The sequence below is a fragment of the Dipteris shenzhenensis genome, chromosome 23 (assembly GCF_047967505.1).
Source record: "Dipteris shenzhenensis isolate YYH24624 ecotype China chromosome 23, Dip_SZ_1.0, whole genome shotgun sequence".
In the NCBI taxonomy this organism is placed as follows: Eukaryota; Viridiplantae; Streptophyta; class Polypodiopsida; order Gleicheniales; family Dipteridaceae; genus Dipteris; species Dipteris shenzhenensis.
Window position 1 is genome coordinate 6,152,292 of NC_141618.1, and position 25,838 is coordinate 6,178,129.

Below are 25,838 nucleotides of genomic sequence, written 5' to 3' on the forward strand. Positions count from 1 at the left end.
CGGGTGAGGGAGGCTGAGCGAGGGGTGAGCGGGGGGGCTGAGCGGGTGAGGGAGGGGCTGAGCGGGGGGCTGAGCGGGGGAGGGACGGAGAGAGAGAGACGAAAAGAAAGAGAGAAAAGCAGCGGGGGCTGAGCGAGGGGTGAGCGGGAGAGGCTGAGCGAGGGGTGAGCGGGGGGGCTGAGCGGGTGAGCGGGGGGCTGAGCGGGGGCTGAGCGAGGGGTGAGCGGGAGAGGCTGAGCGGGTGAGGGAGGCTGAGCGGGTGAGAGAGAGAGAGAGAGAGAGAGAGAGAGAGAGAGAGAGGGAGAGCCACAGTCTGCCGAAGGAAGATACGGTGAGAGAGAGAGAGAGAGAGAGAGAGAGAGAGAGAGAGAGAGAGAAAGAGAGAGAGAGAGAGAGGCTGAGGGGTGGTTGAGGCGGAGAGGCTGAGTGGAGGGGAGGCTGAGCGGAGGGGCTGAGAGAGAGAGGCTGAGCGGGTGAGGGCTGAGGCGGAGAGGCTGAGGCGGAGCAGAGGGGCTGAGAGAGAGAGAGGCTGAGCGGGTGAGGGCTGAGGCGGAGAGGCTGAGCGGAGGCGGGTGAGGGCTGAGGCGGAGAGGCTGAGGCGGAGAGGCTGAGTAGAGGGGCTGAGAGAGAGAGAGGCTGAGCGGGTGAGGGCTGAGGCGGAGAGGCTGAGCGGAGCGGGTGAGAGCTGAGGCGGAGAGGCTGAGGCGGCGAGGCTGAGGCGGAGAGGCTGAGCAGAGGGGCTGAGCGGGTGAGGGGGGGGCTGAGGCGGAGAGGCTGAGCGGGTGAGGGTTGAGGCACCTAAGAGAGAGAGAGAGAGAGAGAGAGGGAGAGAGAGAGAGAGAGGCTGAGCGGAGGTGGGGCTAGTGGGAGAGAGAGGGAGGTACGGACGGCATAAGGTATTGGAGGTACTATAGGAGGAGAGGTGCTTCAGGAAGAAGGTTAGAGAAGCGGAGGAGCGGGTGGAATTGAAAATCTGGTGGAAGCAAGGAGAGGTGGGTGAGATCGATGTGAAGAGGGAAGATGACCTGCTATAATCGTCCAAGGGCTGCTTGTCGTTGATGTAACAAAGGGGCAAGATGTGGTCCACGTGTGCAGTTGTGTCCCCCCCTTCTTTTGCACATGGTGTCACAAAAAGTGGAATGAAAGAGAGAGGCGAAGTCATAAGGAGTGGTGCAAAGCAAGATGACAACTCTTGGTGATAAAATAATGGCTAGGTGCCTCCATAAGTCCACCTCAGACGGAAGGCCCAAAGGACTCTAGACAACATGAAGAGGATTGTCCCAAGTGAATGACAAGTGGGACTGAGTGCTTCCCATGGACATGCCATCATGATCTGATGATGACCACACATAGGTGGTGTCATGTGCACGGATTGGTATCTGAAGTGTACTGGGTACACAAGACTAGCTCAGGTAGCCTGGGGAGGCTTAGAGCTAGGCAGGCTTGATTCTCAGGTTGAGTGGCAAGGGTACGAACCAATTAGAGGCCTTTGCTATTTTTGGCGCTTGGGGCCCAAGTCTATATAAGGGGCCCACGGGTTCAGTTCATAGAGAGCCGATGGGAGCAAGTTTTGTTCCCAGGTGCTAGGTCTGATCCTGGATTGAGTCGCGGACGCGCGCCTGCATCATAGCGTAGCCCAAGGCCCAGTAGCAGATCCCATGCTTCACAGCGCCACCTGGTGGTATGGGACACCAGGCTGGTTTGGATCTAGTTGGGAGTTTGTGCCAGTAGCTCAGCTCGTGGCTCGGAGGGGACATCTCCTGATTTGGGATCACATCCCGTAGATGTCATGGTTGGGTGGTGAGCAGCCTGCTCAGTTTCCTCATGTTGTATGTGTTCTTGTGTTTGCTTGTAGATCAGAGGTTTCAGGAGTGTTGGGACGTGTCAGTTGGTATCAGAGCCAGCTCCTGAGGTAGGAACTTTTGTTCCAAGAATTTTGGACAATTTGTTCCTCCAGGTATGCCCTAATTTCGAAATTTGTGCTGCAGTTCTTGTTTGGTTCATCGGTTATGGGAAGTGGTCAGGATTTAGGGAAAAGGTAGGAAGAAGAGAGTGAGTGATGAATTCGAGATTGCTGAAGGATTCAAGTGAGAGAGGGTGTGAGGTGTAGCTAGGAGAGAGTGGAGATGATTGGAGGAGAGGTGTGAGAGGAGCTGTTTGGTAGGCGGAGGGATCCTGTGCTTTGGTCGGGGCTGCGCAGAGGTTTGTGACGCAGGTAGGTGAGGCTGAGTGGTACGCCATAGGCTGGAGCGTGATTCGGCCAGGCAGGGAGGTGCGCCATAGGCTGGAGCAGGATGCGGCCAGGCTGCTCGGGGAGGCTGATGCGAGAAAAGCACCACCCTCCAAGTTGGGAGAGTGGGGCGAGAAAAGCATCGACCCTCCAAGTTTGGGAGGGTGTGCATGCTAAAAAAAGCATCAACCCTCCAAGTTTGGGAGGGTGGGCTTTTCTAGAAAGCATAGCTTTCTAGAATAGCTGCACCGTCTCCTTTATAGCCTGGCGAGATCATAAGCTCAGCCACAGCCTATGCTAGAGTGCGCCAGAAGACCTCTCCACACCTCTACCAGAATTTCGTCACCTAGGTACGGCTACAGCTGCAGCAGATTTCCGTACAGTACAGCCTGCAGCGGAACCAACAGGGAGAATTCGGGTTCACCTACTCAGGCTGATCGTCAGCTTACAGTACCTTCTTTTCGGCCAGCTTCTCTTCTTCCGTCACCTCCTCTTGGGACAGTTTTTCTCTCTGCTCCACTCTCCTTCAAGCTTCGATTCCACCAGTCACTTCTCTCAGTTCACTACTCTTTTCAGATCAGATTTCAGACATGGCTGATTCTGTAAATCCTAAGTTTGCGATGGGTGACCAGGATTTGGACTACCCTGCGGAGGAAGACCAGGGTCTTTACGACGATCTAATTACAAAGAAAGCCTTCAGTGAATTCACCACTACTCTTGATGGAAAGTTTGAGCAAGTTAATGCGAATCAAACGGGGTTGACACAGCAACTCCAAGGGATTCAGACTACCCTCACACTTTTGACTAGCATTGTTCAGGCGCTCACGCATGTGGATGCCATGGCTTCAGTGTTAGGTCCGAACATCACTCTAGATCCTTTTCCCGGAGATCAGAAGTCTCATACCAAGGAGGTTGTTGACACTTGGTTGCACAAGTGGCAAGTACACTTCCAGTTTCACCCGTACCCAGATGACAAGAAAATACAGCTTGCAGCTGGGTTCATGTCAGGAAAGGCTTTGTTGTGGTGGAAGGAACTCCGACCCAAGCCTGCAACATGGATAGATTTCAAAGGGGTCTTCAGGAAGGAGTTTCTGAAGAAGGAGGACGATTATGATATCGTAGGCAAGCTCAAAGCTCTCGATATGTCCAAGCTGAACTTGACTTTTGAGGTTTATCTTCAGAGGTTTCGGGATTTGCAGACCAGAGCTACAAAGATGGATCCTGTGACCTTGTTAGGTTTCTTTGTGGATGGTTTGCCTGACTCGTACAAGTTGCAGATCAAGAACAACAAGTGTACCACGTTGCAAGAGGCCATGAATTACGTGCGTATTTATGATGATACCATGGCCAATGCAAAGGGAACCACAGTTTCCAACACAAGTGGGAAGAACAAACGGAAGTTCTTCCAATCTACCACTGGTATCGGGGAGACGAAGTCTATAGACAACGCCTTCAAGAAACACTTGACTCAGGTGAAGAATGGTCGTGACCGTTTCCTTCGTACCTTGAAGCTAAAGAAGGAAGGACGTTGCTTCTTTTGCGAGGAGCGGGGCCACACTAAGAATGATTGTCCTAAGCGCAAGAACCAAAAGCAAGCGCTGGGACCGAAGCTCCAAGTGGGTCCGGGTACCAAAGCCAAGGGAGTGAACCAAGTTTCGATGACAGGTATTTCTGTAAATGTCATTACCTGCCCACTTTCTTGTAATTGCACTTTTAATACTTCGTTATTTGGTTCCCATGATCTTTTTCGAGTTTATGGAGAAGTTAGGGACCAAAGAGTTCACATTCTCTTTGACCCGGGCAGCTCTCACAACTTTGTTAATTACAAATTTGTACAGAAGATGGGGCTGTCCACGATACCTAGCGATCACACCTATGAGGTGCAGCTTCCAGCTGGGAAGCAGTTTTGGGATCGCAAGATTGAAGCACTTTCTATCCGGATTCAAGAATACACAGGGGCTCTTACGTGCTATGTTATGCACTTAAAGCATGTGGACTTGTTAATCGGAATAGAGTGGTTTAAAACCCACGATATTCGGATTGGATGGAAGGAACATACCCTTTCTTTTTTGGATAAGGACACCCAATTTTGTATTCAGTGTGATAATATTCCCTCTTCTCAAGGACCTATTGTATCTGTGATGCCTGCGATGCAGCTTCGGAATATATTAAACACTTCTCATTATGATGTCTATCAGTGTGTTTTGATTCCGCTTTCTTCATTTGTTGTCTCTGTAAATAACAATAATGATTTAAGTATGTTTGAACACCGTGAATTGAGAACGTTGTTAGATGGTTTCAAGGATGTATTCCCTGCTCAACTGCCGGAAGGTTTACCTCCAGAACGGGCAGTAGATCATTGCATAGACTTAGTACCTGGGGCTCAACCTATTAGTGTTCCACCTTATAGGATGAGCCAGCTTGAGGAGGATGAGTTAGCTTCACAGCTACAGGATTACCTGAATATGGGCTATATTCGCCCAAGTAAATCACCTTGGGGAGCACCTGTCCTCTTAAGGAAGAAGAAAGATTCTACATGGAGAATGTGTATAGATTATAAACGATTGAATAAAGTGACAATTAAGAATCGATACCCTCTACCCCGTTCCGATGATCTAATAGACTGTTTGGCCGGAGCGAAGTATTTCACTAAGATTGATTTGCGTACGGGTTATCACCAAATCCGTATCTATGCTAAACACATAGATAGAACCGCATTTCGAACTAGGTATGGTCACTACGAGTTTCTTGTATTACCTTTTGGTTTGACCAATGCTCCTGCCACCTTCTAGCAAATGATGAACGATTTGTTCCGAGATTTTCTGGGCAAATTCGTTGTAGTGTTCTTAGATGACATCTTGGTATATAGCCGAACGCTTGAGGATCACATTGGACACCTCCGGATTGTCTTAGTTATTCTAAGACAGCATAAGCTCTATGCCAAGATGAGTAAATGTGACTTCTTTATGAAGGAGATCATTTACTTAGGACACAAGATTTCTTCTGAAGGTATTAGCATTTGATCTGGATCATATCCAGAAGGTTTTAGAATGGCCTATCCCTCAGACTGTGAAACAACTTCGTTCTTTCCTAGGATCTACGGTATTTCTACGGAAGTCTGTGCGTGATTATTTACATATCACGGCACCACTGACAAACATATTGAAAGGTCGTGGACGCAGGTCTACCCAACCGATCTCTTGGAATGATGCATTGAACAAGGCTTTTGAAACCTTGAAGTTTTCTATCAAGGAAGCACCCGTTCTTGCATTACCCGATCCTACCCGGCCTTATGTTTTAGAGGCTGATGCGAGTGATTTTGCGATTGGGGCAGCTCTATTCCAAGAGGGCAGACCTGTAGCTTTTGAGAGTAAGAAGCTAGACGACACCCAATATCGTTGGCCCACACTAGAAAAAGAACTCTATGCTGTAGTGTATGCCCTTAAGGTTTGGAGACACTACTTGTATGGTTCGAAGTTTCTTGTATTGACTGATCATCAGTCAATTAAGTATGTGTGTGATGGGTCTGAATTGAGGGGACGGAAAGCTAGATGGGCAAAATTAATGTAAGATTTTGATTTTGAAATACGTTATCGAAAGGGTTTGTTGAACAGTGTAGCGGATGCCTTAAGTCGAGTCAAGTTTGTAAATGCTATGTCATTTACGGAAATATCCTCAGACCTATTTCAATCCTTGAGAGGGCTTTACGCAACTGATAGTCATTTCAGTTCTTATTGGCAGAGAGTCCAGGATGGGAGCTCCATGGTTGACCAGGACTCAAGGATTGTGCCCCCTACGGTACAGGCGGCAGGAGGTCAGTGGATGATTAGGAACGGCTTGTTGTTCCGGAATGAAAAGATTTGTGTGCCAGATGTTCTGGAACCTAGATCCAAGATTCTCTGGGAGTATCATGATGCTCCTAGTGCTGGACATCCGGGTATACATCGGACTCTGTCTCTTGTGAAGCATACCTTTTATTGGCCTAAGATGCGTGCATTTATTGAAAACTATGTAGTAGGTTGCCGGGTTTGCCAGGTTACTAAGGCAGAACGCCTTAGAAGCGCGGGTTTATTACAGCCATTGCAAATTCCAAGTAATAAATGGGAAAGTATTTCCATGGATTTTATTATTGGTTTGCCTCGAACGCGCAAGGGTCATGACTCCATTTGGGTCATAGTCGACCGTCTGACAAAAATGGCTACATTCTTACCTACTAGAACAACTATTTCAGCTGTTCAGCTAGCTCACAAGTTTGTGGACCACTTGTTTAAGTTGTATGGTTTACCCTCTGACATAGTCTGTGACAGGGACTCAAAGTTTACAAACTAACTTTTGGACACTTGTTTTTGAGAAGTTAGAAACTACTCTAAGTATGAGTTCCTCAGATCATGCACAATCCGATGGCAGTACAGAGAATGTTAACCAATTGGTTGAAGATATGCTTCGGGCATATGTATCTAAGAGACAATCTTCATGGGAAGATTATCTACCTATGATAGAATTTGCTTATAACAGTGCAAAGCATTCGAGTACTGGTTACAGTCCTTTTATGCTTATGTACAGGTTTCAACCTAAGTCACCAGTTATGGTTGGGTGAAAGGGAATCCAAAATGATGCTGCAAAGACCTTCTTGCAAGACATGCAGGAAATGTTGCAGTTTGCCAAGGAGTCTATTAGAAGTGCCCAAGATCGGGACAGATTTTATGCTAATAGACATCGTTCACCTAGAGACTTCTCTGAAGGAACGATGGTATATTTGAGAATTCCCAAGGAATCCAAGAGCCTAAGTACTGGTTTGGTTCCGAAGTTATTCCCCAGATACTGTGGTCCGTTCAAGGTCATTAAAAGAATTGGACCAGTTGCATATCGACTAGAATTGCCTCCTGATGTTAAAGTACATCCAGTCTTTCATGTCAATAGACTAAAAGAAGTCTTGGGTGCGGATGATCAACTTGTTTCTCCTCACGAGATAATAGAAGTTACAGATTTGATTTTTATTCCACACGAACCTGAGTGTATTCTTGAATTTCGTGACAGACAGATTCGAAATAGAACTATCACGGAATACAAGATCAAGTGGAAGGATCGTGTTGAGGAGGATGCAACATGGGAGACATTACAAAATCTCCAAAGAACATTTCCGGGTTTTTTAGCGAACTCAGGAGTGAGTTCTTAGAGGAGGGGAAGTATGTCATGTGCACGGATTGGTATCTGACGTGTACTGGGTACACAAGACTAGCTCAGGTAGCCTGGGGAGGCTTAGAGCTAGGCAGGCTTGATTCTCGGGTTGAGTGGCAAGGGTACGAACTAGTTAGAGGTCTTCGCTATTTTTGGCGCTTGGGGCCCAAGTCTATATAAGGGGCCCAGGGGTTCAGTTCATAGAGAGCTGATGGGAGCAAGTTTCGTTCCCAGGTGCTAGGTCTGATCCTGGATTGAGTTGCAGACACGCGCCTGCATCATAGCGTAGCCCAAGGCCCAGTAGCAGATCCCAGGCTTCACACCGCCACCTGGTGGTATGGGACACCAGGCTGGTTTGGATCTGGTTGGGAGTTCGTGCCAATAGCTCAGCTCGTGGCTCGGAGGGGACATCTCCTGATTCGGGATCACATCCCGTAGATGTCATGGTTGGGTGGTGAGCAGCCTGCTCAGTTTCCTCACGTTGTGTGTGTTCTTGTGTTTGCTTGTAGATCAGAGGTTTCAGGAGTGCTGGGACGTGTCAGGCGGACACCTCTATTACTTCACATCTAGAGCCTCCACCGACGATTCCAATTTTTTGTCCATAAAAAAGACTTCTGTTAGGCATGAAAAAAGACCCAAGAGCAGAGTGCTCAATGCAAGAGTATTACATGTGTAGCATGAGAAAAGAACTAGAGAGCTTCAATCCCTATTCAAACCAAAAGCCTGGCAATCATCCAAGGCTGAGGCTGAAAGTCCCATCTCAAACCTGTAGTGACTTCCAAGAACAAGGGAGAGCCTCTCGACTCCCTAAGGAAAATACTTCTCCTAGTAGAGGGAAAAAGTTCTCCAAGAACAAGGGAGAGCCTCTCGATTCCCTGAGGAAATAGTTCTCCTAGCAGAAGTGGCCATGGAAGACCTCTACATACTCAACCATATGACCATCAAAGTGAGTACAATGTCTATCCAAATATTGGCCATGGTGTGAGAAGGTTGGACATGGGAACCATCAAGTGCCTTGTGCTATGCTAGCCTGAAATGCTCGCTATGATCTTCTAGGTCTGTAAGGAGAGGAGGGAACATATCCAAAGAGCATAACTCAACCAAGTGACATCAAGTCGAAAAAGCCCCCGAGGATAATATCTAGACAGAGAGAGCCAAGCCCATCATTAGCTTGATTAATCACCGTTCAGACTAGCCCATCCAAAGAATAAGAGGTTCTGCCCCCTTCAATGTCGCGACAACAATTGAAGCCTCTCCTTGATCAATGCAGTTGCCTAGCTCGCAGGTTTCATGTTCAAATCCTCGTAATGCATTCACACACGGGCCTGCCTGCTCAGGTAATATAAGCCGATATATTCTCAAAACACAGAAGGACCCCATACATTCTTTGGTATGGTTTGCAAGTATCCCAGTGTCCCTACAGCATAGACATTTGGTGATTCACTAAAATATTCATTGTGCAATAAAGGTCAACAATAAATCACCAATTAACTTCAAGCTCAGAAAACTGGCAGTCCATATTCTGCTACGCATTAGATGACATTTAGTTCTAACAGCACCCGATTTTCCATGAGTGGCAGGTCAAGAATTGCTAGAGCGGTAGCCAAACCTTAATGTGACATCGATATCTGATGCTAGGACTTCCAATAGACATCATAAGGAAGCAGGGACAAATTTACATTTTTGGTGTTTCTACCATGAAAATCTTTACTTTGAATGAATTATGATACCATTAGCCTTGAATTAGTGCATGATGGTCTTTAGACCCATGATAACAGGGAAAGATAAAAATTAATGAAATTTTATGAGCCAAAATTTTCCTCACAATCACATGGCATAGTGAAAATATCAGGCGATTGAGGTGGCCTCAATGAAATGTAGCACAGTTTTTACGTGTGCGACTTTTATCACTCTTGATATGGATAATGGCAAACAACCTAGGAATTTTTTAATTTAACATGATACTAAGAAAGTGATTGTAAGCGTAAGCTTCTCTTCTTGTGATACTAAATTTAGAAATTAAACTTTGTGGAGCAGCTGATACTATTGAGAATGGGTGTTTTGACAAGCTGAGATGTTGTTGACCAATCTATCATTTCACTGTTATGTAGGGGCACGCAAACATCAATAGAGAAAACAAGACAAAAGGATGATGATAATGGTATTATTTTGGTGGAGGTGAGAAAAAATGTCACTTTTGTGGTGAACTGTTTAACCTCTGATTGTGCTTCGATTCATAAAAGATTGAGCTCAGACATCCCGCTCTGGATGATAAAGAACGTCTAAATATCCATATACCTAAACTACTTACAATCTTTCATACAGTTTTAATGCACAACACTGAGTCTGAAAGACTTAAATTCAAGATAATCTCGTCTCCTTTATTAAGCTACACACGATGATGTTCTATTAAGATTTTCAATTCTAAGTCTGTCGTGAAACCATCCATAATATGGACATGGCTAAAAAGGATTTTTTCAGTATATCTAGCAAGCAGTGTAGAGTTATTGAATGGTGACAGTGTACTCCCTTTTGTTTCAACCAAAATGGCTACACTGAAGAAGATCAAACAGTGATCATTTACCAGTCCCGATTTTGGAGTAGTTGATAGAGAGGATTCTATAACGTTGTGTGAGAATCTGAGTTTAACCTCAAGACATTTATCTAATATATACCTCCATGCGCATAATTCACATGAAAGGGGATAGCAGATTAATGCCAGGACATGACAGGCACGTGAACACAAGTCGATGAAGATACATTTTTGTGTTGAAGCATACATGACATTGCTACAAGATCTCTGTATTATTAGTAGGGCTCTAACAGTGCCATACTTGAGTGTAATCGTCTACATCACTACCAGAGGAATTTCTACGACAGTTGATTTATTCTTGTTGATAATGAAGAGCAGTATTTTCAACTTGCAGCTCTTAAGACCAAGTGAAGCCTTGCACAGAGCTCCTGCGAGCCTCCCCCTCCCCTCCCGCACCTCTACCTCCCTTAGCTCCTCCTCCTCACCTCGCCGCTGCCGCCGCCCCCCCCTCACACCTCCGCCTCACCCCCGTTTCACTCCCTGCCTCTCCGCCTCACCCCCTCGCACCTCCGCCTCACCCCCTCGCCGCTGCCTCTCCGCCCTCACCCCCACGCACCTCCGCCTCACCCTCGCTTCACACCGCCTCCCCCTCGCTACGCCCACCCCCCCCTCGCCGTTCCGTCTCACCCCCCCCCCTCGCCCCCCCGCTCCACCCTCCCCGCCGCCCACTCCGCCCCTCCCCGCCCCCCCGCTTCGCCCCCCCGCCCCTCGTCACACTACCCCCGCCCCCTCCCGCCCCTTCGCCCTTCCGCTCCACCCCCGCCCTTTCCACCCCACCCCGCCCTTCCGCCCCCGCCCCCCCTGCCCTTCCGCTACACCCCGTCCCCTCCGCCCCGCTCTTCCACTCCGCCCCCCTCCTGCCCTCCCGCCCCGCTCCGCCTCTCCCCCGCTCCCGCTCCCGCCTCCTCACCTCACCTGCTCTCCGTCCTCACTCCTCCATCCCGCGCCACCATCCGTCTTCTTCACACCCAGGCTCCACCCTCCCGCATCTATCCCCCCTTTTTCTGGGTGACAGCCTCTTCTTCATCGGAAGCCTCGCAGTTTGTCTTGGCGGTATGGCGGCTCCCTGCCCGGAACCGGAGGCCCAGTCGGACCCTCCCTCTCCAGATGCCTACCGCGTCATCCTGACAGAGCAACAATCATCTCGGGTTCAGGAGGTTGCCAACGACTTTGCCCTTACGTCTGTGTATGGCAGAGTCATTGAACATTCCCCCTCTAGATCAGCCATCAGGGACTGGCTCCAGTCCACTCTCATGCTAGAGGACGGCCATATCGAGGAGGTGGCCCTTATGGGAAGGGGCATCTTCTGGCTCAAACTCTCCAATGCGAAAGCTGCGAGCAACCTGATTGCTGGCTCCCCCACGTCGGTGGATGGAAAGATTATCATGATAGTCCTGTGGTACCGTGGATTCAGTGCAGCGGATTTTGATGTTCAGTTCCGTATACCTCGCCATCCAGTGACGTTAGTTTTTCCAGGTCTTGCTGCTGAGCTGTGGCCGATTGTCAGGGACTTGGGCTCCCACTTTGGCTGGGTTATGCACGACACTTTCGCCGATGCGGTGACTACGGCAGGAGCCCCCCGAGTCCGTGTGGCTGTGGCGGATCCTGCGACTCTCCTTGCAGTGATCGAGATCGTGACAGATGCCAGCAGCATCATCCAGAGCATGGTAGTCACCGGACAGCCAGGCCAGTGCCTGAGGTGTCACGGCTTTGGGCACCTAGCGGCTGTTTGTCCATGATTTGCCAGCTCTTCTCGGCCTCCCCCGCCCCCTCCCTCTCCGCCCCCTCCCCCCCCCTCCAAGCAGCCACGTCAGGAGGAGCAGAGGCAGCCGGAGTCCGGTCCAGAGTTAGCTGGCGGTTGGACTGAGGTTGGAAGGAAAAGAGGAAAGAACAAGAAGATTTTTGATAAAGGCAAGGAGGTAGAGGTTACCCAACCTGCAGCAGCACCTCAGAAACCTGACAGGCAGCCGCCCCAGGGACCTGGGAGAGCTTCTTCTTCGACGGTAGCCCGCCCTTCATAGCCTCAGGTCCCCCTCTCTTCCGTTCCCTAGCCTCTTTCCACTCAGTCCCAGCCCCTCCCCCAGCTGCACCCCACTGCTCCCGACCCGCAGCTTCAGCCCCCGCCTCTTCCTCCTCAGTCTCCTCCTCCTTCTCAGCCCCAGTTCCAGATGCATCCCCATCCCCCCTCCCCCGCCTCTCTCAGCTCTCCTGCAGAGTTAGCTGCACCGACGGCTCCTCAGCCGAGGGCAACCCCCGCTCCCCCTCCTCCTTCTCCTCCGCTAGTCGCCTCCGAGGAGTCTGAGTCGCCTATCCCCCAGCCTCCTCCTCCTCCCCCTCCACTGGCAGGACACCCTGAGTCTACACCACCACTGGAGCAGGCTTCTCTGTCCGCTAGCCCCTCAGTGGCAGACTCTGATGGGCCTCAGCTTCAGGAGAGACAGCTTCCTCGCGACTTTTACAGATCTGGCCCCTGGGACTACTTGGATGTGGCCGACCTCGGGACCTTCCCTGCTTGCCTCGACATCAGTATCTTCCTGCTCCGCAAAGGGGCGGATGGGAAGATAGCCGCCTTGGCCCCTAGGGATGGCCCTAGCTTTGCTTTCACGTTCCTCAGCGACGGCACCGAGACTTGGACAGACGACTCGGTCTAGGAGGCTCTCAGAGAGTAGACGCACGCTCAGGTTTGCTCCTGGATAGGCCCGTCCGGTGGGCAGCTTCTCGAGACTCAGTGGTCCGAGGGTGACGTGCGCCTGTGGTGGCGCTGCGCCGCCAAATGCTTCAGACTGATTGTGATCCTCAGGCCCCCCCAATCTTGGCCCCTCCCCCAGGATGTCAGAGCCTGGACTCCTCAGAAACTCCGAGCCTTCTACGGGATGACTACTTCAGAGATCTCAAGATGGCTCGAGAAAGCTTTCGCTCATGGCACCAAAGGCCTCTCGCCTTTGCTGAAGGTGTTGAAGAACGGGCAGGACGACCCCGCCTCCCCCTCCAAACCTTCTCATAAGCGTCAGCGCCTCCACTCTGATATGTCAGCTTCTTCTTCGACTTCGACCGTGAGCAGACAGTTGTTCGCAGCCTCCCAGTCCTCACCATGAGCCTACACCTCGTATCCTGGAATGTGAACGGGTTTCACTCTTCTGGCACCCGTGGTCCTAGGAAGCTCATTTTGAGACAGGAACTTCAGCCAGCAGTGATTGGTCGTTTGGATGTACTTCTGCTCTAGGAGCACAAGCTTTCTGCAGCTCACTTCCGTAGATGCGGGAAGATTCTCCCTGGATGCTCTCACACTTATTGGGAGCCCTCGATCGGTGCACTGGGGAGGAGTGGTGGTGTCTGTACTTCCGTGTGCGAGCAGCTAGCCCAGGGAGTTTTCGGTCATGGCACGTTGATCCCAGGCCGTGCCCTTTGGGTAGGCCTGGAACTGGAGGGTTCCAGAGTAGGAATCCTCAACATTTATGCTCCCACAGACCTCCGTTGCAGAGCCACGTTCTGGAGGACACTTACAGGGATTCTCCCAGACATGGATTCCTGGATTGTTGGAGGTGACTTCAACAATCTGGAGACCTTGGAGGACCAGCAGGGCAGAGGACCGGAGTTTACAGGTATGTCTCAGGTAGAGCAGTCCCCTTGGGACTCTTTTATCTTTGGGACAGGAGGTAGGGACAGCTGGAGAGACCCGTCCTTCCAGCGTTGGCACGGGAGCTTGGACTTCTCGTGGGGCTTCTGCAAGGAAGGAGGCAGACTCCTGGAGAGGCTGGATGATTTTATGTTAGTGATTAGGCCATCAGCAGAGGCGGTCAGGCGGGTATAGTTCCAGGGACGACACTTTTCGACCATGCGCCTGTGCTCTTATCATTAGACTCGGTAGGCCCTTCCCCCCCGCTCATGCCGGATTCCCGACTCCATTTTCTCGAGGGTGGACGTGCGCAGCAGTATATGCAGTCTATGGGACAGAGATTGGGGTGAGTGCGTGGATCTGGTTGATTCGGTGGCGCAGGCTTTGCAGGAGTCCAGCCAGATTTGCCAGCTCGCAGCCCTACAGGTTCGACAGGATTGGTGGGGTAGAGAGAGAGCTCCTCGGAGGGACCTCGCCTCCATCCAGCGACTCCAGCAGGCAGCCCCGGGCTCGGAGGAGCTTCGGATCCAGGCCCTTCGAGCCAGAGCCCTTCTTGAGGAGACCCTCCAGCGCCGTTCAGAGTTTTTCTATCACGCCTCTCTCTCCTTCTGGGCTCGGAAGGGTGACCGGATGTGCAGGGAGTTCTTCAGGACGCATGGCCAGAGAGCAGCTTCGGAGTCTCAGGACAGCGGAGGGGCACATCGTTACGGATCCGGGTGAGGTCTTGGGGTTGGCTACCGACTTCTACAGGACCCTTTTCCAGCAGGAGACGCTTGCCCCTCGCACTCGACGTTTCCGTGAGGAGGTGTGGAGGCACACTCCATCCCTGGTCCAGCCCAGCATGCAGGCGACGTTGTTGGCACCGTTCACCATGGATGAGATGTTGGAGGCCTTGATGGCCATCGACGGGCAGAAATGCCCGGGTGAGGATGGGCTATCCCGGGCATTCTTTACCTCCTTCTGGGATCAGATCCATCAGCCCCTCCTAGCAGCTTTTCAGAGGATTTTCAGCAGCGGTTATATGCCAGAGAGCCTCTCCTCGGGACTGATTTGCCTCATCCCGAAGGGAGGAGATAGACAGGAGATCCGTCAGTGGCGCCCGATCACCCTCCTTACCACTGCCTACAAAATCCTTGCCAAGATGATCAGCGCCAGAGTTCGGCCTCTACTTCCAGACCTCATTCATGACACTCAGACAGGCTTTGTCCAGGATCGCAGTATCCTGGATAATGTCTTCACCTTCTCAGAGGCGGCGGAGTGGGCTCAGCACAGTGGATCACACCTAACCATCCTACTTCTCGACTTTGAGAAGGCCTACGATCGAGTGGACTGGTCCTTTCTGGAGGGGACTCTGGAGCGACTAGGTTTCCCAGCAGGATGGATTCAGGGTATTTCAGCGTTGTACAGGACAGCTTCTAGCAGGGTCATCATTGGCGGCAGGATGGGTGAGCGTTTTAGTTTGGAGAGATCAGTGCGTCAGGGCTGCCCCCTTGCTCCTTACCTGTTTCTCTTCTTCGCTGAGGCTATGACTTACTACCTTCGGGCGAGGTCTACTGGGATCAGGGGTGTTCGCCTTCCACTCCGGGAGGACACGGAGCTCCTGGACTCGGAGTACGCAGATGACACAGCCCTGTATGTCCAGGATGATGAGATGATGTTGGAGAGGGTGAGGATGGCCCTGGAGGTCTTCTGTTCGGCTGCTGTGCGAAAATCAACTGGAACAAATCAGTTGGTTTTCTCACAGACCCCGGGGCGTGCTCTCAGTGGGGGAGGTTTTTGGGTTTCAGGTGGATCCCGCGGGGACAGACAGCTAGATATCTTGGTTTTCAGGTCGGCCTGGATATCACGCCAGCTCAGCAGTTTCTCCCGGTGCTAGATTCCTTCCGACGGAAGCTGGCTTTCTGGAGCACTGCTAAGCTCTCCCTTGCAGGTCGTGCCCTGGTAGTCAACATTTCCTCCTAGCCACGGCTTGGTATGTGGCTTCCTGTTGGTCTTTCTCGAGATCCAGCGTGGCACAGCTTAGGAGGTTGGTTCGGAACTTCCTTTGGTCTGGGGAGGATGGCCTCAGAGATACCAGAGCCAGGGTTGCTTGGTAGACAGTCATTCTTCCGCAGGCTGAGGGTGGCCTGGGGGTCATCGATCCAGAGCTTCAGAGTCAGGCCCTGTTAGGCAAGCTAGTCATCCGCGGTTTGACCCCGGGGGGGCAGACATGGAAGATGCTACTTCAGAAGGGGGTCGGTTCTTGTGTCCCACGCCGAGGAGGAGAGTGGCTTCCGTCCCTCAAGTGGATCTTCACTTCCGCCCCGCTCACTCGGCCCCGCTCCCCACTCGTTCGTAGCCTCCTCATGGTTTGGAGGCGGCTCCGCCTCAGTCTCATTCAGTCCCCTCCTAGCTGTCAGGAGGAGATCGATCGCCAGCCGCTTATCTGGAATGATCAGGTCAGAGATGCCGAGGGCCTTCAGTTGGGGGAGAGATCACACATCAGGTGGGATGGCTGGATGCGGGGGCCAGCCCGGTCCCTTCGAGTTTGGAGGGACACGTACAGACATTTGGAGACGGCTGATCTCGCAGACGCAGCTGGAGGTGCCCGTGGAACCCAGGCGAGACGTACGGAGATCGACGGCACGATCCCAGCTGATTGGTTGGTTCCACCTGAGCTTCAGATCCTCATGCCTGGTGATGACCGTTGGCTGGGACAGTTCACCCCCCGTGGCATCCCGCTAGTGGTCGCAGGACGTATGGACGACTCCTCTGTTTCCTTCTTCGCGGTTATGGGGGATGGACGACTCAGGAGAGAGGATGCGCTCATCGACTCCCTACTCCCTTGGCAGAGGGTTCGGGTCGTAGGCCTCATGGGGAAGGTCTGGCGGACCGATCCTAGCATAGAGCAGGATCAGCTGCAGCTTTGGCGACTTTGGCTCTGGGAGGGGCGGGCCTTGTCAGAGCTTGATTGGGATCTAGGAGAGTGGAGATGGCCAGAGATTGTTGTGACAGGTCAGGGACCGACCTCTTTCTTTGCCTATAGCATGACTTTGGGCAGGCGAGTTCTTGGGAGGATGCAGAGCCGCCCTCCCACCCAGCGGCCCAGCTGGTATGCACAGGGTATTTCCAGGTTCTTTTTGCAGGTCTTCTGGAAGGCCTTGTGGGAGAGCTGGCGGCCGCGGAAGATCTCCTACTTCCTGTGGCTTCTTGCCCACAAAGGTCTTCTAGTGGGGAGCTGGTTGCGGCAGATAGGCCAGGACGGACGTTGTCAAATCTGTCATGAGGATGAGGAGTCACCAAAACACTGCCTGTGGAGTTGCACTCGCGCCCAGGAAGTGTGGAGGTGGACTTTCGGGATTCTTACTCGCGCAGCACCGGAGCTAGGATTGATCACTTGGGGCGCGTTCTGTTGGTGCAGCACCACACCTGGTTTTCATCACTTATTCGAGGCATGTCAGCAGGACCCCACATTCCTTATCACACAGGGGACGTGGGGGCCGCTTGAGAGTATCCCGCAGCACCTAGCAGAGGCTGACACAGGAGCTCAGGAGAGGAAGCCAGTCTGGGAGATTATTAGCAGCATCGTAGGATGGCACATTTGGACCTCGCGCTGCGCGCAGATCCTCGGTGGCACCTCCTTATCGACTGCCCAGATCATGACTGATATTTGGAGCGAGATTATTCATACCCTCAGAGGCCAATGGGACCAGATACAGGGGGACTCCCGGGCCGGTCAGGAGAAGCGGAGACGCTTCCTCCGGGTTTGGGACACACAGGGCCTCTTCTTCGAGCAGACCTCGCAGGGCCTTCGGTGGCGCTACTCACCACCTCTCTGGCTGTTTATTCACACTCGCCTCATCCCTCCGTGAGAGAGAGCTTTACTTTTTTGTTACCTTTTTGGGCTGCGTCCGATTTGTGAACGCAGCCCGTCAGCTACAATGCTGACCTCTTGTATCTTGTTTTCGAAGTGATATAATTAGCACTGTTTTTTCGGCAAAAAAAAATAAAATTTGTTGATAATGCATCCTAAGGAATTCCAAACAGAGAACAGTTTCCTCTGATTATCCACATTGATTTATCTCTACCATTGTCTGCTCTATGATTTCCTCTGTCATCTTTCCGACCAAATGATCATCGTTTCTGACTGTGTGTGCATGGAATAGTCAGAGACAAGGGCTGCAGTCGCAATGAGTTTCAGCCCTCTCCTCCCTCCCTGGTCCCTTTGTCAACCCTGCCTTAGTCCCTCAGCCACCTTGACTCCCTTTCTCCCTTACCCGGCTGCCTGCTCCAGCTGTGAACAAAGTCCGCACCAAGATTTTCAAATTCGCTGCAGAGCAAGCTGTCCATTCGTCTGCTCCAAATCACGTCATTTCAGGTGCTGGAAAGTGCGAAGCTTTCTGCGCTTTTCCAAGCCTGGAAGGTGCACCCGTCAAGCTGCATTTCAAGCTTCATTTCCTCCTGTGGGTCAGCTACAAGTCCCAGCTTGTCATCTGCTCCAAGATAGGCACCATCGACAGCTTCAAACTTGGGCATTCAACCAGCGCCAACAACAGCTCTGTTTTTGTGGAATCATAGATTGTGCCTTCGGCAGCTCCCAGCTTCAATTCGAGGTTTTAACAGCTCTAAAATATTGCAACATCCTTCAGCTTCAAACTACAGCTTCAATTCGAGGTTTGGACAGCTCCATTTCTTGCAACATCACTCAGCTTCAAACTCGACTTTTCAGCAGTTAGTGCACTTCATCTCAGACCCTCTCCCTTCTCAGCCTCTTGCCTCTCATCCCCCATCTCCACCTCTCCTCGTATCAGTCTCTCCCTTCTCAGCCTCTTGCCTCTTGCCTCTCATCCCCTATCTCCACCTCTCCTCGTATCAGTCTCTCCCCTCTCAGCCCCTCACTCCCACTCTCAGCCTCTCCCCTCTCAACCCCTCCCCATCCCTCTATGAGCCCCTGCCCTCCCCCCTTCTTCTACCCCTCTTTCTAGCCTCTGCAAAGCAATGTTTCTTGTTCTACCCTTTCCCTTGCCCTCCCCCCTTCTTCTACGCCTCTTTCTAGCCTCTGCAAAGCAATGGAAGGATCCTTTTGGTGTTTGAGTGGGCCTCCCATTTTTGGATTGTCGAATGGATTCCCATTTAGCCCGCTTTCACTGCCCTCAACGAGAACTATCATTTTTTCAAAAGATGAGTTAATGCTGCTTTAGAAAAAATGTGGAGGTTGAAAGCTCCACCACTCTCTTTGCATGTGTCCATGGGTCCCACCCTTCCAGGTCACAAGCTAGGGACTTGATGCTTTTTGCTTTATCTTCAGATCTCGCCCCCTGCCTATCAGATATTTGGTTATTGGGACGAGGCTTTTGCTAGATGGATTTTGATTCTCCAGAGGCCGTGACACTTAGTCCTTGGAGGAATTTTCTCTCTCCTTTCACTCTGGGTTTTATCTGGTAGAAGAGGACATACATGTTACTTCACTCTTTATCATATTCCTTGCTATACCTTAGGTTTACCATCGACTACTTGCCACAATCCGAGCGTTCTTTGGGCAAATCACAAAGATCAACCCCCTCATTGGTTTGCCTTTCTTCCACAATTGAGGCGATCAGGTCTGATAGGGTCCCCAGACTTAGGGTCATTGTTTCTGATCCTAACATTTTAGATGACCACGTTATGCTCTACCGTCCATATGACTCTCTTTTTTGGTAGAGAGTTGAGATAGTAGGCAGATAGGAGCAGTGCTAGATTTGTAGGACCTTTCGGCATTTTTCTAGAGATCGCCCAAAGAAGGAAGGCCACAGAAAGCTTCTAGTGTGGCTGCTCCTCATTCTCGATAGAGAGCCACTATGGCACCTTCTACACTCCGGCACTAGCGGTGCATCCACTACCTGCTCCCCCAGCTGCTCGTCCCGCATAGCCACCCAACGCGCTGGGTGCTAGTTAGAGTTGCTATCCTCCACTTGTAGATCGCGAGGACACAAGCACTTTTCTTGCCTCGGACTCTATACCTACTGGGCTAGTGATATCCTAGTTCTAGTGCTACAGGTGCCCATCTACCTGCTCAGAGGTCCAAGGCAATTGATGCTACTTCTTTAGATCCTCTCCCAAGCCCTAATCCTTTGTCCGAGTAGCCTCCTTCCACTTCAGTTCTTCGGTCCCCGAGGAACACTTTCTCTCCAGTAGCTGATCTTTGAGGGATCGAGTTTGTACTATGTACTTATGGTGATGCATTTTATTGGTAATTTTTTATGTCAAGGCATCATCTTCCACAGTTATTGAGTCTCCTTTGCTTGTGGATTTTCCTCCTCTAAATTATTGTAGGGGATCTTCTACTTAGGAGGGAGTTGTTTCCACCACTCGACTAGGTAAGGTGTTTTACCCTACTTCCTCCCGTCGATGAAGATTGTCAGTTGAAACATTTAGGGCCTAGATAGTGTGCCTGATCTCCTCCCTAGGTAGCTAATTTGGAATTAGATTCATCGAGGTGTTACCAGGGGATCCATTGACATTCTTTTTATTCATGAACACAAATTGGATGCTAGAGATTGCTCAAAGTTATGTAAACTTTCAAGTCATTGGGAACCAATGGGAGATTATGCGTTTCAGTTTCAGATTTCTTTCTTTCCCTTGTGGTTGAAAAAGATATCATTATATCTTCCAGAGTACAAAGGATCATTTTGTCGATTGGGGGTTGTAAGGTTGGACTACCTTTATGCCCCCAACAATACAGAGGATTGTGTCCGTTTTTGAAAGGAACTTCTCTCTTCGGCCTCCATTACAAATTCATGGATTATTGGAGGTGACTCTAACATGGTGGAATTGCCTTCCTATAAAAAGTGTTGGAGAGAAGGTGACATTCACTCACCGAAGAGAATGTTGGTTCATGGAGCAATGAGGCACAATGAACAAATCTTTATTCATGAGTGGTTACATATATAGGCAACTGCCTCCATGTTGGTAGATCCCAGATCCATAATCATCTCCATGATTATCTCAATCAGTCACCTCCTATGATCACTCACAGATCACACCAACCTGACATACCTAACTACCAAGTCACTAGAACCTTCTAGCACACCTATACTCACATACTCCTTGCATAGGACTCCAAGTCCATAGGCACACACACACACACCCCAATTTGCCCTTTATTCCCCCCCCACAAATTGATGACCTCATTCCTCAGCAATAGTACATGGGATGCTCCATGGCTTGCCCACCATCATGTGGCAACACACATGGCCCCAACCTGTGACTCACTCTCAGGATTCTTGGTTTACAACTAGGAGATAGACACTAACTATGTATGAAAAGCCCCATGAGTCCAACAAGGAAAAATCTCAAAAGACTAACAATCATTTAAGGATGGACTATCCATGGCAGAGAACCATTATTGACCTCATATACACATAACTTAGATAACATATGGATCCTCACCCTTGCCAGAATTGACTTGGGTGTCGTAAGCAGTGAGAGCTTTAGCATTCTCTGGTTCTTCTTCTTCTTCTGTCTCTGCTTCTTACTTTTTGGTTTCCTGCCTTGGGAACCATAGGAGGTACATGCATTTCAGTTTTAGACTTTGTTCTCCCTCTGGTCATTGGACACGGTACCATAACCCCTTGCAGGGCCCAGTGAGTTTTACTTCTGATTGACGGACGTAAGGTTGGTTTCCTCAACCTTTATGCTCCGAACAACAGAGGGGACCATGTTTTGTTTTGGAAAGAGTTGCTCTCGTGGGCTGACATTGCGGATTCATGGATTATTGGAGGTGACTTCAACATGGTTGAGGCACCTTCGGATAAGAAAGGGGGTAGAGAAGGTGGTATCCACTCCCTTGAGAGAGCAACCTGGGATGCGTTCTTGTTTAGGTTTAGTGGCAGAGATGTTTGGTCAGATGATGCATTTCTTGTTCAGTCTCAATCACTTTTGTTTTCATGGTCGAACCATAGGGTGCAGATGCCTATCCATGCTCGGATTGACAGATTCTATGTGGGTGACTGGGCTCTTGATAGAGGGGGGACAGTTTGCATTGCACCCGGTGTTTCCACTTCATACCATTTTCCGGTAATTTTGTCCATTTCGGAGCCTCATCTGAGAGGATGGTCTCACAGTATCAGGATCCCAGACACCTTTTACACGGATGAGACTCTCACAGAGGCAGTGTTGGAGATCTGGGTTTCTCATATGCAGGGGGGGGTGGCCGGTCCTTCACATGTGGCCACACTACTTGACAGTATCAGCGACTTCTATCACTCAGTTGCTAGTGCTCGGCGTGGTGAGGTACTCAGGCGAGAGATCGGTATCCACCGGCAGTTGGCAGCCCTTCAGAGGGAGGAGCGGAAACGACCTTCAGATGCTTGGATACAGGAGCACCTTGCTGCGGCAAAGGCTCACTTGCAGACCTTGCTTGATCAGAGAGCAGAGTATGCCTTCCATGCACGGGAGTCCTTTTGGATACAGATGGGAGGGAGAGTCAATAAACACTTTTTCTCTACACTTGGCCCCAGACATTGTAGAGAGAGTGTCAGGCAGCTTATTGACTCTGACGGCGTTTTGCAGTCCCGTTTGGAGACCGTCATGCATTTAGCGACAGATTTTTATACCTCCCTTCTTTCCGCAGATCCGAACTCACAGGCCAGAGAGATGGCTAGAGATGAAGTTTGGCAGAGTTTACCTGTGTTGGTCACCCCAGAGATGTTATGCTCACTTGATGCACGCTTTACCAACATAGAGTTCAAGACTGCTCTTTCTGCCCTTCATAAGGGCAAGTGCCCTGGTTCCGATGGTCTTACTCCCTCTTTTTTTATAGCCTTTTGGGATATGATAGGTGATCATATTACTTCAGCCCTGCAGGGCATTTGGGACTTGGGCGAGATGCCTGACTCATTGACCGAGGGACTCATTCACCTTATCCCAAAAGGTGGCAACAGGACTTTTGTATCCCATTGGAGACCCATCACTCTTTACAAAATCCTTGCCAAGGCGATCAGCATCCGACTACACCCCTTCTTCTAGATCTCATCCATGATACTCAGACAGGCTTTGTTGTGCATGGCAGGAGCATTTTTTATAATATCTTTTCATTTTGGGAAGCCACAGAGTGGGCTATGTAGAGTGGACAGAGGCTAGCAGTTTTACTCTTGGACTTCGAGAAAGCCTATGACAGAGTAGATTGGGGTTTTCTTGAGGGCACTCTTCTACGGTTTGGATTTTCAGATGCTTGGATCAGAGGGGTGGCCTCCCTTTACATGCAGCCGATCATTTGGAATGATAGTATTCTTGACGAGCATGCCAGACCACTGGGCACTTCCCATTACATGCAGTGGTCTAAATGGGAAATAAAGAAAGAAAGAAAGAAAGTGTATTATTGTCCACTAAAGGCCAAAATGGGCCCATGGGACATCAAGAACTCTGCATACAAGATAGCACAAAATCAACGTGCCACAAAGAAGAGGCATCGTCGAATATCATCTAAGTGCTACACAATACAATGCAAGTGAAAGTACATAATGTCAAATCTGAGCCTAAATACAAAGTAAACTAGATGTAAGAAAACCGCCCCTGGGTGCAAAATGGGGGGATGAGTACAATATGCCAATGCAAAGATACAACTCCAGGTGTCACAGAGTCTGAGAACCAAAATAATACTGGAAATCCTGTCCATCGACTCTGCCTCCTGCTATGAGAATACAAATCTAAGCAAACGTGAGGTGAGCGGCTGGTGGGGCGAGATCTCCATGAGTAAGTCTTTTCTGAAAAGCTGCCATCATCCTGGATCGTCTGGAGAAGCGGCGAGTACGTCCCCTATGTAACAAGATCATGTGGCATCTACAAACCATCTCATATGTACATCCACAGGGTGGAGGCATGTGTCCTTTGTGAGCTCTGACCTCCTCATGCTCCTCCTGGTCTCTGTCCTCTGGTATAGAGTGTGCCTAAGCTCTATCAGGCTGGGCTCTATCACGCTCCGCCCGGTCTGTGCTGATGGTCTCTGAGGTAGTCTCGTCGAAGCATAGTGGCCTCCCTGACATAAAGAGCTAGGCAATGCTGATCCTCGTAGTCCATCACTCGTGAGAGAGGTCCAAAGCCATCCGTGAAGAGACAGTGGAATCTACCTCTGAGCTCATAATATAGCGGGCATCTGCAAATGAAGTGCTCCTCTGACTCCACCTCTCCCATGGTGCAACAAGGGCAGATCCTGGTCTCTCTGACTCCACCTTCTCAAGTGCCTACTGTGTAGGCGGGAGAGAGGCCCCGCCTACACAGTAGGCACTTGGAAATCTTTTATCAGGCTACTTGTGGATCAGAGTTGTGGATCAGAGACTGCAATCCGTGAGTCACCTCAGAGGGGTAGCATGCAGGATTCAACAGATAGATGCAGCCATCCTGGTGGAATGGACAGTTGAGCTGCCTATTACTTCCACCACTCGTATGGGGGCTTTTTCGAGGACATCAGTTCCAACAGGTGATCGCTCTCCAAGGTCTCGGGGAAGACGCACTGGTCTTTGATGTTGGGGATGGAGGTTTACTTTCTACATCCAAGGATGGCATTCTTCTTGAGGTTGCCTTTCAGCCTGTCAGGATTGCTGGTTTTGTGGACCTTGGAGCGGGCTTGCAGTGGTACTTAGACCCCGACCCTCTGCTCTTGGCCTTGGGATCCTGGAGGTTGTGGTTATATGGAGGTGCACCTATCAGGTGCTTGCAGTGGGACCCAGGAGAGTGGGAATGGATAGATCATGGGCACCGAGAGAGAGGGATTCCCTTCTTTCGTTTCACGGTTGGTAATGCCACGAGGTTTCAGCTGAACAGTAGGGGTTGGATTCCCTCCAGAGCCCCCCATTGGGAAAGCTTCTTCATCACCACAGACTTGCGTAGAAATTTCTGGAGGAGGCTATGGAAATCCCTCAGAAATAGAAAGATCACTCTTTTCTTTTGGCTTTCTATTCATGGAGGGATTGCAGTGAACCTGTGGAGATCACGATTTGGGGCTGATCCCACTTGTCCTCAATGCCATTCTGCAGAGGAGTCAGTGCAACATTGCCTTTGGGACTGCAGTCAGGCGAGGACTGTTTGAAAAGGGGTTGCTCGGATACTCAACATCTTTCACACTTCCCCTTTCTTCATGACTTGGGACTCGGTCGCATGGTTAGCCCCAAGTGTTTTATGAGGGTGAGCCTTCTTCTTGGGCACTCTCGGTCTGCCGGCAGGTGATAGAGCCTTGCTCTCTACAGGATGTACCACTTACTCCCTTCAAAGCTTCTCATGTTTCAGTGGACACCTCTTGGGAGATTTTGGCTAGCATTTCCTCTTGGCATATTTGGAGAGCCAGATGTACTGAGGCCTTGGATGGCACCCAGATACACCCATTACAGGTGTTCACGGGTATTTGGTCTGACACAATTCACACTTTGATAGCCATATGGGCTAGCATGCAGAGCCCTTCACGGGCAGCCTCTTCTAGAAGGACTATATTTCTTCGAGTTTGGAGAGGTTCTCCCTTTTTCTCGGAGGTTTCTACCGGATTGAGATGGCACTATCAGCCTCAATCCTTTCTTTTTGGCTCTTGAGCTTTTCTGCATTGCATGATGTATCCCGTATGGAGCTTGCTCTAACGGTTTTTCTTTAATACTTAATAGAAGTCTCTTTTTGCAAAAAAAAAAAGATAGGTCGCCCAGGCATAAGGAAGGTCTAGTTAAGAGGATTTCTCAATCCATTGCGTGGATGAAGAGAACTGAGCTTTCCAAGGTCACGGTGGAAGGAGGAGAAATGAGAAGTATTTGGGAAGAAGATGGAATCTACTTGGAATCTTCAAAGAATCTCATGGATTCTCTTTCTAGGCACTAGGATTCTCAGCAAGCTCTGATACCACATGTTGGTTCATAGATGGAGCAATGAGGCACAATGAACAAATCTTTATTCACGAGTGGTTACATATATAGGCAACTGCCTCCATGTTGGTAGATCCCAGATCCACAATCATCTCCATGATTATCTCAATCAGTCACCTCCTATGATCACTCACACATCACACCAACCTGACATACCTAACTGCCAAGTCACTAGAACCTTCTAGCACACCTACACTCATACACTTCTTGCATAGGACTCCAAGCCCATAGGCACACACACACACACATTAATTTGCCCTTCAGAGAGCAGCTTGGGATGACTTCCTTTTTCAGTTTAGTCAGAGATGCTTGGATAGATGACGCCTTTCACATTGTGCCACATTCGCTCCTATTCTCATGGTT

The 25,838-nt window shown here is 50.2% G+C and overlaps 1 protein-coding gene across 1 annotated transcript in view; it reads left to right on the plus strand.

The window, feature by feature from the left end:
* The window catches only part of LOC147886916 (uncharacterized), a 379,240-nt gene that overhangs the window by 117,152 nt on the left and 236,250 nt on the right, over positions 1 to 25,838 (plus strand). The window contains exon 7 of the mRNA XM_087394075.1: positions 9,520 to 9,586. Coding sequence (XP_087250201.1) covers positions 9,520 to 9,586 — 67 coding nt within the window. The remainder of the gene's footprint in view (positions 1 to 9,519; positions 9,587 to 25,838) is intronic.